This window comes from Phymastichus coffea, unplaced genomic scaffold, assembly GCF_024137745.1.
Source record: "Phymastichus coffea isolate CEN01 unplaced genomic scaffold, Cenicafe_Pcof_1.1 PCOF00062, whole genome shotgun sequence".
NCBI lineage: Eukaryota > Metazoa > Arthropoda > Insecta > Hymenoptera > Eulophidae > Phymastichus > Phymastichus coffea.
Genome location: NW_026706873.1, coordinates 1,254,982 through 1,268,017, shown reverse-complemented (window position 1 = coordinate 1,268,017; position 13,036 = coordinate 1,254,982). Strand labels below are relative to the sequence as shown.

At 40.7% G+C, this 13,036-nt stretch overlaps 4 protein-coding genes and 1 long non-coding RNA gene across 5 annotated transcripts; all 5 read left to right on the top strand.

Moving 5' to 3' along the window:
* Positions 1-1,168: 1,168 nt before the first annotated feature.
* On the top strand, positions 1,169-3,981 carry LOC131667005 (GDNF-inducible zinc finger protein 1-like). The gene is made up of 4 exons (XM_058940154.1): positions 1,169-1,178; positions 1,332-1,433; positions 2,758-2,898; positions 2,970-3,981. The coding sequence occupies exons 1-4, from the start codon at positions 1,169-1,171 to the stop codon at positions 3,512-3,514; spliced, it is 798 nt and encodes a 265-aa protein (XP_058796137.1). The 3' UTR covers positions 3,515-3,981.
* A 331-nt stretch (positions 3,982-4,312) lies between these two features.
* On the top strand, positions 4,313-5,066 carry LOC131666948 (uncharacterized). Its single transcript, XR_009302154.1, has 4 exons — positions 4,313-4,398; positions 4,502-4,558; positions 4,629-4,676; positions 4,750-5,066. It is a non-coding gene; the product is annotated as an uncharacterized LOC131666948 (long non-coding RNA).
* A 321-nt stretch (positions 5,067-5,387) lies between these two features.
* Positions 5,388-6,418, top strand: LOC131666947 (zinc finger Y-chromosomal protein 1-like). The gene is made up of 2 exons (XM_058940057.1): positions 5,388-5,538; positions 5,737-6,418. Exons 1-2 carry the CDS (start codon positions 5,406-5,408, stop codon positions 6,102-6,104), a joined length of 501 nt encoding a protein of 166 aa, XP_058796040.1. The 5' UTR covers positions 5,388-5,405; the 3' UTR covers positions 6,105-6,418.
* A 1,867-nt stretch (positions 6,419-8,285) lies between these two features.
* LOC131667003 (telomere zinc finger-associated protein-like) lies at positions 8,286-10,422 on the top strand. The gene is made up of 2 exons (XM_058940153.1): positions 8,286-8,325; positions 8,941-10,422. Exons 1-2 carry the CDS (start codon positions 8,286-8,288, stop codon positions 10,059-10,061), a joined length of 1,161 nt encoding a protein of 386 aa, XP_058796136.1. The 3' UTR covers positions 10,062-10,422.
* Positions 10,423-10,728: 306 nt separating this feature from the next.
* On the top strand, positions 10,729-12,090 carry LOC131667002 (zinc finger and SCAN domain-containing protein 10-like). Its single transcript, XM_058940152.1, has 2 exons — positions 10,729-10,756; positions 11,153-12,090. The coding sequence occupies exons 1-2, from the start codon at positions 10,729-10,731 to the stop codon at positions 12,088-12,090; spliced, it is 966 nt and encodes a 321-aa protein (XP_058796135.1).
* Positions 12,091-13,036: the final 946 nt, after the last annotated feature.

Genomic DNA, 13,036 nt, shown 5'->3' with positions numbered 1-13,036 from the left:
TTGTATAGACTGCAATAGACTTTTATGTGTAGATACTTTTTTTTAATTTTTAATCGTTCTTCCTCTTGAATCGCAGACTACTCCAATGCCTCGTATATGAGATTACACATTTTAAACATTGTGCCATGTTTTAGTTGATTCCGTCTAGCATGTAAGAGAGAACCCAACTTTTTTTAATCGTGATAGTAAATACACATGACACCGCATACAAGCGAACTACAGTTTTTATAAAGATATTATACTCTTCCCCCACCTACAACCCTATATTGTGACCTGTGACTTGAATCGTACTATTAAAAGTAGGTTAAGTGTCACTCATCTATTTTTTAAAAAGAAGTATTTATACGATAGGACATCAGTAATTGTACTCTTATTTTAATGGACATATTATCTTGTATCTTGTAGGCTTTTTACATTAATTTTTTTTTATTAGAAGGTTTAGTTGGCAGGGTTTGTTTTGTACAGATACCGATTCTACGTGATTTGATTAAACATGAATTTTTTTTATTTGATTTATTTAACATATTGCTTTTTTTATTCAACGCGAAAAATAAAATTTTATTTTTTCAAAACATCAGGTACTGTATGATACATCTTTCTACAAAAAATTATCAAATGATTATTTGGCACAAAATATTCTACGCAACGTAATTGCACATTTAATCATTTTTTAATAATGGACAGAATCTTTAGTTTAGGCTAATTATTTTCTAAATGAAATTTTTATAGAAAGTTTATGTGCTAAATAGAATCTTATTTTCTAATAAATAATATTTTATATTTTTTGTTTAATTCAAAAAGCGTTATGTTAAGTTAATGAAATTTTTAAATTCGTGTAGAACCGGTATTTGTATGAAATAAGTCTGGCCGTTTAGTTAAATACTTTTTATTTCAACTGTAAATGATATTATGAATTTTTAGTGAATGCATTTATAAGTGACATCTTTTGTAAATTTATAATTGAAATAAATATAAAAAAAAATCACAAATACAGCGCTGTTTTTTCTTTCCTCTCGTATCTTCGTTATCCTTAAATTTTTTATTTTTTCCTTTAAACGTAAAAATAATAAAAAAGAAAAAGGAAATTTGTTTTTGTTTTTATGAATTAATTTTTTATCTTTCATCGTACAAGCAATTTTCCTTATTTAAATTTTATTTGGGTTAGAAAATGTCATACGGTATGGTCTCATGGAATTTGTAACACTGTTTTGCCATCGATCATTTTTAGTCTTTTCGTTGAATGTTTTTCAGTGCTCGTCAATTCAACGTTCCGAGTGGTTTCTTTGATTCCATTGATCCAATTACTGAGATGTAAATTGTTATAATTTCAGGCGATAAAATAATTGACCATCTTCAAAACACTTCCATGAAAGAAGAAGTAAGTTGCAGATTGGACAACACTGACTCATCAGAAGTATCCACCGCAACACCAGGTACATTACGTTTCTCATAAGAAATTTGTTTTTATTTTTCCATTTATTTTTCCCACTTCGTCAAGTTGAAACGCAAAATATCGAAAAATCTTGCGATCCTAGCTCACCGATAGATCATTTGAAAATGGTTTAGTATTCAAGCTGCAAGCTCGTGCGGATGTACGTGCCGCTAAAGAGTTCGAACCGCTGTCGCAAGTGCAACGCTTGCTTAAGATATCGATGCGCGTTAAGGAGCCTTGATAGCAGACAACGCACGTGAAGCGCGTGTGCGCGAAACCGTCGAAATTCTTATGTAACGATTGCGATTACAAGTGCTACCTCGAGCGCGCGCTACGTAAACATATTCGCACGGAGCACACGCGATGACCAGCACGGCTCGAGTGTCCCGAATACGAACAGCCATCTGGAAACACACTCAAAATTAACCGGACAGTGGGCACGAGACGCGTCCATAGTGCGGAAAAATTTACTTGCTAGAGGATTATAACATATATAAGTAAACGCTGCATGACATGTAACGGAAATAACAGCCATAAGTTGTCGAGATATTCAGTCATTACTCGAATGTTCGGAACGCGTTAATTCCGACGATTAGCACAAATGCCATACTCCTGGGAAATAAAATACCGAGTGTTTTATGTGCGCATAGCAGAATAGTCGACGCAAAACATATCAAGCTGAATATTGAATGTAGATATTTCAAACTAATGAATTAGAGTATCGCCAATATTCTGTATTAAATCTTAGTTGAGACTGTGCTCGATTGGTGGAGGCATTACGGGAAGAAAACAACAATTGACGTTTCCTTAACAGATTCGTTAACCTCCTCATAAAAAAAAATAACATCCCGAAAGTGTTGTGGTCAGAGCAAATGTACGTAATCGGCTATGTGAGATAACAGATAGAACTATAGCGGGCAAGAACATCGATCTAAGAAAATTCTGTGCTAAAGTTACATGTAAACGGAAACAACTACGCTCTTCGCTTTTTTAAATTCGTAGCGATAATTATTTAAGATACAAAGATTTATAAACAACATGACCTTGTCTACTTGATGCACTGTACTACTGGAAAAAATTGATTTTACATATTTGTTGACTATCCAACCTGAAATAAAAAATCTAGTTCATTTTATTTTAGCTATCCTTTGTAAGTGGACATTGTAATCGTTAATCTAAATCTGCAATGCCATACTTACAGAGTAGTTTATTCCTGTCCGTAAGATTGTTTCGTCCGTAACTACATTGTGTTACGTTTTCAGATGTGTATGTGACCTGTATCTAATAATAATAAAACCGATGCTTAATATTTGAAAAAATTTCAGATTATGAAATGATGGAGTACCTTCAGTTATTTCACGTAAAGCAAGAAGTCCGTAAATACTTGGACGCGCAGCAAGAAATAATCGACTGCTTGAATTTGAAGCAAGAAGAAGCCAACTGCTTGGACGAAAATTGCTCGACAGGTATTTTTATGTTCTCAGCATTCGTCAGTAATCTTGCCAAACTTCTCATGCATTTTCTCTTTATTTTCCAGACCAAGACAATCGCATCAATCCATTCAGCCATGTCGGCGCGACGAAAAATCTGAGGATGCTCTACTGTCCGTACTGCAAAATATCGATGCGCTACGTTCCCCTCAAGACTCCCAAGTGCTGCGAGAAGTGCAGAGCGAAGTGGCTATTCCAGTGCGGAACTTGCGACAAGCTCTACAAGGAGATGAAATCGTTGAGGGAGCACGTGAAACACGTGTGCAACAAGGAGCCGCGTTTCTTGTGCAATCAGTGCGACTATAAATCCCACTACGAGAGGACGTTGAAGACGCACCAGCTTACCAAACACCCCAAGTGGTCGAAGAGAGTCGTGTGTCCCAGGTGCGGGGAAACCAAGCAGCAGCAGTACATAAGGAAACACATGGAGACAGTCTGCGGCATCAAAGATCCCGACCTAATTCAACAGGTTTGCGGGGTGTCCATTACCCGGGGAAATCCTAAGATTTGCCCGCACTGCTCGAGGGTATTTAAGAGGATCGATCTTTATTTAGAGCATAAAGCCATGTTTGGCGTTGTTGATAATGAGTGACTTTAACGATCATACTCCAGCTTTTTTTATACATATAATTTTGAATCAACTGTTAAAAATGAAAGATGACCGCCAGAAAATGTTTTTGATCAGTAAATATAATGATAGTGTATTATCAAAATATACTTTGTTTAAAAATGCTCCGAGTTCACTATCGAGTGAATAACATGATCTGATAAGGATGAGTACACTTTTTATAAAACCAAACTGTTACAAAACTAAAAATCAGAAGATTTTTGACTAAAACTTATTTTTGAACATGCATTTTCGAAGTGTTATGGCATTGTTAACCATGCTAAAATAAGTAAAATATTTGATGATACTTTAATTAACTACGGAGAATTTATATAATTTTAAGAAATAATGCTTGAAAAATTCATTCTCTATTATATAGTTTATAAATATATAGTTTATTATCTCCAACTTATTGTTCAAATTTACTATTTTTGTAATAAAAAAATACGAAATAAAATAAACAATGTAATCTTAAAAAAATTAATTGTGGATTCATATTTGTGCTGTAACTATAATCATTTCATGCTAAATATGCAGCTTTCCGCAAATATTAACAAAAATCACAATAAAAAAAATATCACCTTTTAAATTCCATGTCTTCCTATGTTCAAAAATAATATCTTTTGGAAGTACCATATCATCACAAGGTAGTTTTTATTTATTTACTTTTGTTTGCGATCATGTGATGTAAATTTAAAAATTAGTTGAAATTTTATTATTAATTTATAGAGAAACATTTATCTTCTACTTGAATCGGAGCTTACTAACAAAATCAATTTTTACAGGTAATGCAGACTTGAAGAACACTGTACTTTTGAAATCATTATTACACGACTTCGCAGTCGACATGTCAAATCTTGTGCCAAGTGGTAAGAACATTTTTTTAATTGTACTAACTAACTTTTAATTGATCTGTAACACGGCTACATAAATTTGAAATAACATTGTGTCATGCTGGATTCAATCCTAAAGACGAATTCATCATTGGAGAGGATGGTTTTGTTCTCTGCGAAACAATGGATTTAGCAGGTAATCGATCTCATCAGACACCTTGAAAGGACTTAATCATAATTATTCAAAATTCATTCTTTGTTTGCAGAAAACTGTGACGACACAGCCAGGGAGGAAGACGTACTCAATCTAGCAGGTAACGCTCCAAGAGCAAACTCATCTCTGCCAAGTCCTCAAAAAACTAATTAACGATCTGTTGATCCTTTCAGATTCCGAATCGAAATTCGTACTCTGCAAGTAGTGCAATGTCTTATTGCGTTACGAGGGAAAATGTACTCCACGAATCTGTTCCAGCTGCAATATCTCCTTCCATTTTCAATGTGCCAGATGCAATCGAGTCTACGAAAAACACGACTCGCTGCGCTCGCACCTGCGCTACCGCTGCTACAAGGAGCGCTACTACACGTGCGACCAGTGCAAATACAAAACCAGCAGCAAGGGTTCGCTCAAGCTCCATAAACTCTCGCGACACGAGCCTCCCCAACAATTGCTCTGCGCGCAATGCGGGAATGTGTACAAAAATCGCTTCTCGCTCATCAGACACATGAAAATGTGCAAATCCAGCGATTTTTTCACGTAAAATGTTGTTAATACGGATGTCATGTTCATCGAATGCATACATCAATATAAGCTTTAATGTAAATACGAAAAAAAAAACGATATTATATAAAGCAGTATAATGAATTATAGTTGAATTTACGTAATTAATATTGCGATTTCGCAAGGGGTGTTTTCCTTCCCATTCCCTTATTCCTTGCAAGCTCTTGTTATCTTCTTTTTTCAATATCATTCTCTTTAGTTATTTACTGTAGAGTTCTTCACTTGAGGCATCGTTTCTAATAATGTAAATATAGACATAAGGTAGATGGTTTGGTATCGCGCTGCTTTGGTTGATTTACCTTTGTTTATTTATTTTACAGACTCATACTCGGATGACGATGAACTTATGGAAACGCTGACGCCCGAGGTCGAGATGAAGCGGCGACCGAAACCATCAGGTACGTTAAAAGTCTCGTTATTTCGCTTAAATTCTAAATGAATGTTCCGTTTACACGTGGATGCTCGAATAGTCGACGTTGCACAAATAATCGAGTGTAATATAATCGCGTCGAATGAAAATTCCGAAAGTTTTATCGGTCAAAGGCACACGAATGAATATTAATGCGACTGACTTTCGCGCTATCGTATTTTTGCAGTTTCCCAATCAAAACTGGTATACTGCCCGACGTGCAAGAAGTCCTGGAAATACGTAGCTCGTAAAACTCCGAAAATCTGCGAAAAGTGCAAGACAGCATTCCAGTACCAGTGCGAGAAGTGCAACCGCCTCTATCGTCGGGTTGACGCGTTGACGGTTCACGTGACATCTCAATGCATACAGCTGCTCAGCTGCAGTCAGTGCGACTTCAAAACAGAAGATAAGACTAGCTTGGAGCAACACGTGTTACTTGCACATACGAAACCTGGAAGATACCAATGCCAGCGCTGCGGTAGAGGGTACGAGGCTCTCAGATACCTCCAGTCGCATATGTCGTGCTGTAAAAAGGACAAGCCCGACGGTCGATGAACAATTTAGTTTTACGTTCTTAGTGTGTTATCAATTTTTCATTTTTTTTACTCATTCGTTTTTGCGATTGGCAAAATTTTAGTTATAATTTCTTCTTACATTGACACGCTTGATTGTATACTCAGTTTTTAGGAACATTTTTATTTTTTATTTTGAATACAGATGAAATTGCTAATCTGTAGTATAAAAGTGTCGACTGATTTTATATACAAATTTATATTATTTCTTTTTATTATCAAACGGTGCTGTGTTTGCCGATTAGTTTCATCTTTGAATGTATGTATTAAATAATTATATGTGTAATTTTTAATAAAACTGTGTCAAATTTCATTATAGCATAATTTCATTTCAACTTTTCTAGTGAAGATATCATGTAAATATTGAATTTGTTCTTGTTTCGTGGTAAAGATAGTGTTGAAACTCACATAGTTTTTTCAGTTGCATCAGATAAACTCATGACAAATTTATTCTCAGCAAATCGTGAAATATTCACTTCAGAATTAAACTGATCTTCGGTATATGTCTGTAGTAAAACAAAACTTAATAATGTGACTTTTAAAGTGTTAAAGAATTTTTCTAATTTTGTCATTTTCGATTATCTCACTAATTTTTAAACTGTTATATGAAACAGTGTGACAAGTATAATTGATATTGAATCAATAGATATGTGGAATTTCTGATACGATCATTCTATTATTAATAATTTTCATTTCATTAATTTTCTACTATTCTCAAACGATTATCAATGAAATTTAAAAAGTTACATCCTGTATGCTTTTATGTACGATTCTGATCGATAGACTGCGATACAATTAGAAAGTTGTTGATATTCTCTTGTTAATATTGATAACCATAGGTAAAGCTGTGCAAAGGTACAAAACGGTACGGACAATCATTTGCAGTTTTATATTAAATGACAATTGTTAATTATTTTCATTAAAGTAATGTTGACTTCAATAATGACGAACTGAAAGAGCACGTGTACTGAAAACAATCAAGATCCGAATTATTTTCACTGAGATTCGATAATGACTTTAGATTACTACGAGAGAGCGCACCGCTTCAGCTAATTTGGGAATGAAAACAATTAAACAAGGTCACCAAACAGAATAAAAATATAGGAAAAGCAATTGACACTATTGTTGGGCGAACGAAACAACGAACGAGATGAGTCACGGACGATGAAAATTAAAGATCCTTGTTTGCCACATCAAGGACTAAAGAAACCAAGCTCAAAAAAAAAAAAAACTATTTAGCGTCAAAAATAAGTCTGATTGTGGGGGCATAATGGACATAATCCAGACGATTCTACAGCGATGACACCATCTGGAGTCTGGAAAATAGCTACGTCAATCAAGCCCTTAAGAGGCAATGGGACGATTATGTACCACTTAGTTGTTTTTTTTATTTTTCCAATTTATTTTTCAAATGATGTATGCTCATACATATGTAATTTGTTGTTTATTTAATAATTATTCAAATCGATGATTGCTATTCTTTTGTGGATAATTTGTCACTAGAAAACGTACATGGTATGAACTCATGAAATACATTTATTGAAAGGCACAGAATAAATGTAAATTAAGATTGTACACAAAATTACAATTCTTATATAAATATTGTTATAATTTACTTTTGTATTTAGGAGAAAGCTGAGAGTATCTTTCATTTTTCAAACAATCCACGAGACGCGTGGATAAGAAGCAATGGCAAAAGTTCTGAACGAGTGCACGTAGCGTTCAAAATCAGAGTTTGAGCAGACTCGCAAGGCGAGCACGTGATACAGCTACGACTTCGCACGATTCTGTAGGTGATCTTGTGGTCCTTTGACGTCGCGTGCGCGACGAAGGGTATTTGCACACTGCGAAAACCAGTCGGGCGTCACGCGGTCGCGTCAGCAACGATTTACTCTGGGGCCACCTCCGCCAATTGACGAATCTCGGCAAGCGCGTGCAGTCGAATCGCGAGGCTTTCGAGAGCAAATGCGAGCGCTCGCTCAGCGCCGCGATGGCTCGGTGGATGTAAACAATGCGAGTCCCGTGCGGCTAGGCGGATTATTTTCAACAATCGTACGCGTCAAAGTTGACCGCGCGACTTTGACGACTCGAAGCCTGCGTTCTCTGATCAACTTAAAAACGTCAAAGCGAAAATTAAACGAGTATTTCAGAGGGCAGCGAGCCAATGCTTCTCGAGAGCTTGAGTTTGAAGGAGGATACACGCAGTAATATTGGGGTATTATGGGGGGGGGGGGGGGGGAGCAATCAAGCAGTAGCCTAATAACTAGATCTAGAACTACAAGTATAAAATCTGTTATACCAATTACATGTTCAGACTTGCTTTGATGCAGTACATTAGGTTTGAAGGCGCAAAATCATAGTTGCCAACGCAAGCAATACCTTGCCAAACGTAATGAAACTCGCGCGATTCTTGCATTATTTTACAGCTCTAATTTGAAACTGGGAAAAACGTGAACGTGTCGAGCTACTAGTGCGATAAAAGGGAATCGCGGGAGGGTTGAAAAATGCGCAAGGCACGAAAAGAAATTTTCGAAACAGCTCTTGCTTTCTGGATATTTGACTCGCTAGACAACGACACTTATGTATTGCAATGATGGCTTATTGTGAATAACAAACATAATAACTAAAAGTATTTCTCAGTGTTTTTTCACATACCACCACGCTAACAAAAATGTTTGTAATTGTAGTCAACCGCTAGAAAATTGCACCGCATGTTCAATTAATTTTCGATTATTAGATTAGTTATAAGAGTACCTCGGTTTTGACTGATAATCAACTCTAACCATAATCGGCAATTTGTGAATCGTTCAATGTTTCAGAAATCGAAATCAAGGAAGAATTCAAGTACCAGCCGGCGTCGAAGGCGCTGCAGCCGTACGTGTGTCTGAGCCCGCTGCCGTCGGCGTCGAGGCGCGTCATTGGCCACAAGTGCAGCAAATGCAGCCAGACGTTCAAGTGGAAGGAGAGCCTGTACCGGCATCTGGAGGAGGAGTGCAGCGGGAGACCGAGCCTCGCGCGCGACAGCGACAAAGCGAGAGCGCCACCGTCGGCGAGCAGCAAGGGCCGGCACCAGTGCCCGACCTGCGGCAAGACCTACAAGAGCCGGGGCTTCTTCGACGCCCACGTGAGGAAGGTGTGCGGCCGAGCGAACGAGGCCATTCGCGCGATCAAGAGCACCACCTGGGACATCAAGTCGGACCACAAGTGCGCGATCTGCAGCCGGATCTTCACCTCCAAGCGCTACCTCTACCAGCACATCTATCGCGTGCACGTGGAGCACGGCTACTTTTGCGAGCACTGCGACTACGCCAGCAAGGACAAATACAAGATGGCGAGACACATGAGCGGGAAGCACTTCTACTTGGACAGCCTTCCGAAGTGCCACGACTGCAAGAAGACGTTCAAATCGGTGGACTCTCTGAGCCAACACAGGAAATTCGGCCACTGCGGAGTCAGCAAGAAACTGTTCTTCTGCGATCATTGTGCGAATTGCTACCGCGACAAGCTGCACCTGGCCAGGCACATCAAGATCCAACACGACGGCACGAAGCGCGCCGCGTGGAAAAAGCGCGGCGGGCTGCACAGCTGCGAGGTCTGCCTGAGAGCCTACAAACGGGTGACCGACCTGAGATACCACCTGCAGTTCAATTGCGGCAAACCGTTCAAGTTCAACTGCGACCACTGCGGCTACTTCTGCAAATCCAAGTGCCACGTGATGCAGCACATCATCTCAAAGCACGGCTATTTGAACGGCCTCACCGCGGGGCGGAGCGTCTGCCGGCTGTGCGGCAAAACTTACAAGTGGAAGAAGGCTCTGCAAAACCATCTCAAGTACGAGTGCGGCAAGGACCCCAGCTTCTTCTGCGACCGCTGCAGCTACTCTGCCAAGCACAAGTCCCACGTTATCAGACACATCGGGGCCAAACACTGCCAGGCCTAGTGCACGTTGTCGGGCGAGAGAGCCGCTTCGTTCTTTTACCCTTCGCTTTCCTTTGCGACCGACGCGGTTACCTTCGCCGAGCGCCGGCCGATCTAACCTGTGCGAGTTCTTTTTCGGATGGAAGATCCACCAAGCGAGTTGCGTACCTTACCACTTTTTGACAGGTACGATCTGTCGATTTTTTCTCGAACTTTCATGAAAACACCGAAAAAGAAATCACGCATCAATTAAATAGTACGTGCGCAAGAGTAATTTTCTCCATCGTCCATTCTCAATCGTTTGTTAAGTGAATTCTATTCTAGAAACGTGTGCATGTGTCCCTCGATCCGAGTCGACATTTTTTCAAATTTTTTCTGAATGTATTTATCCTTGATTTGTAAACTTTCTTAAAGGTATAACGCATACGTATGTAATATACCATTGTTTAAGCGTCCATACATAGACGAAGTGACGAGTTGCGGGGCTGGATTGTGGTTAACAAAACGGGAATTCGTGTGTTTGGATATTTAATATTCAATGGTACCACTGAAAATCTGTATTCATAAATCTATTCCTCAATCACATAACATTTAATTAAGAAAATCAGAATAATTTTTACAGCTGAATAATGCTTGCACTATTTCAGCTCGCCTATTAAAATGAGAACTTGAACCCTTTGACAACGAAAATGAGCTCTTCTCCACTACTTATTAATGGTAGAATCCCCCTCTCCCACCCCATAGAAAACTAAAATTGTTATAAAATAAATATCTAGATCTTTAGGGAAAGCGTTCAATAGAATAACATGTTTTCTTCAATTCAACAGCTTTACAACGAATGCGAATTGTTAACTATTACATTAAATAATAAACCATAAGATATGGAAACTATGTAAAAATAATGAATAATAAACACTGGAATGACAAATCTTTCTAAGTTTTTGTTTGCACATACCCATTCGCCAATAGACGTATTTGCAGTTGATCGCTCGAAGATTGTACAGCATGCTAGAGTGACTGTTAGTCATTAGTTTAGCTATAACTGTCGCTTGATTTAGACTACTAATCGACTCGACTTATAATCAGCAATTTGCAAATTGTTGAATGTTTCAGAAAGCAAAGCGAAGGAACGATGCCAGCAGCCGGCGTCAAAGGCGCTGCAGCCGTACGTGCGTCTGAGCCCGCTGCCGTCGGCGTCGAGGCGCGTCATTGGCCACAAGTGCAGCAAATGCAGCCAGACGTTCAAGTGGAAGGAGAGCCTGTACCGGCATCTGGAGGAGGAGTGCAGCGGGAGACCGAGCCTCGCGCGCGACAGCGACAAAGCGAGAGCGCCACCGTCGGCAAGCAGCAAGGGCCGGCACCAGTGCCCGACCTGCGGCAAGACCTACAAGAGCCGGGGCTTCTTCGACGCCCACGTGAGGAAGGTGTGCGGCCCAGCGAACGAGGCGAGTCGCGCGATCCAGGGCAGCGCCTGGAACTTCAAGTCGGACCACAAGTGCGCGACCTGCAGCCGGATCTTCACCTCCAAGCGCTACCTCCACCAGCACATCTACCGCGTGCACGAGACGCACGGCTACTTTTGCGAGCACTGCGGCCACGCCGCCAAGGCCAAGTCGCGTCTCGCCAGGCACATCGAGGCCAAGCACGGCGCGCGCGAGCCACCGCGGGCCGCCTGCCGCCGCGGGCGCCGCTCGCCGGCGGAGTCGGCGGCCCTCCGCTGCGAGCACTGCGCACGGCGCTACGGCAGCAAGGCTCGCCTGGCGCGCCACATCCAGGCCGAGCACGAGGTGGTGTGCCGCGAGGGCCCCGCGTCCGCCAACAGCCTGCGCGCGCGCGCCGACCTCCCGGGCTTCGTCTGCGACCACTGCGGCCTCGCCAGCCAGGACAAGCCCACGCTCGCGCTCCACATCGCCCGCGAGCACGCCGACGCCCGGACGAACGTCTGGTGCTCGCGCGAGCGCCTCCTCCTCTGCCACCACTGCGGCTACGCCTGCGAGCTCAAGGACCACCTGGTCGCGCACATAAGGGCCGGGCACAGCGTTCCCAAGTAGTCCCAAGCATCTATGTCTTGCTTTGCAAATATTATGTCTGCTGCTAATTCTAAGTTGCCGTCTAGCCTGGCCAAATCCATGAAGCATCGAGGCGACTCTTGTGCTCCGAGATTGTCTATCGCCGAAGCCGACGTATAATGAGATTGCTCTGCACCAGATTTTTCATTAAATGCTTATTATTTTATTAGTCTTTGTGAACGTCAGCTCTGTCCACTCAGCGGTCCAGAATTATAACTGCAAGTATTACGCAAATTTTACAGCGCAAAAGTTGTATTTCTTCACTCGATCGCAACAAAACATTTCTTCGTACTGTGTGTGACATTGTAATTGTGAGTGTTGTGCCCGAATGAAATCCATTCTATCGCATAAAACCTTTGTATCGTAATTTCAAATAAAGTAAGATATCGTTAGTAAATGGCTTCCGAAACTCAGTAGCGTCGTCATATTTGTTCCGATCACTTCATTTTATTTACAAGTACAGAAGTTATCCTATAAAAAAGCAGTCGGAACTTCTCGAAGCCTTCGTCAAATTTACTCTCGCAGCGCTCAACAGCAACCCACCGTCACGCGTACCAAAACAATGTTCTCCTCGAATGATACCTAATATATAATTTTATAAGCATATTGAAAGCGTCGATTTTGTTCGAAGAGCGCGACGAGATGTTGTGCCGAGTCTCCGACGTCGGTCTTGCATCCTCAGCGTCGACAAGTTTCACCCGTTGACTAAATGACGGAAACAGTGCCCGGTGACTTTATGGATGTTTGACGAATCACTCTCCTGAGCTCTTTGCTGTTTCGCCGATTTCCCGTCTAATTATTTGTATCTACTTGTGAATCGAGAAGCCCAATCGAATTTTACATTTTTATTTTGTCTGCTACGTTCTCCTATAATTCGGCATTCAGGAAAGCATTGTTTTGCATGTCAACGCGATCGCGTAAACATGTC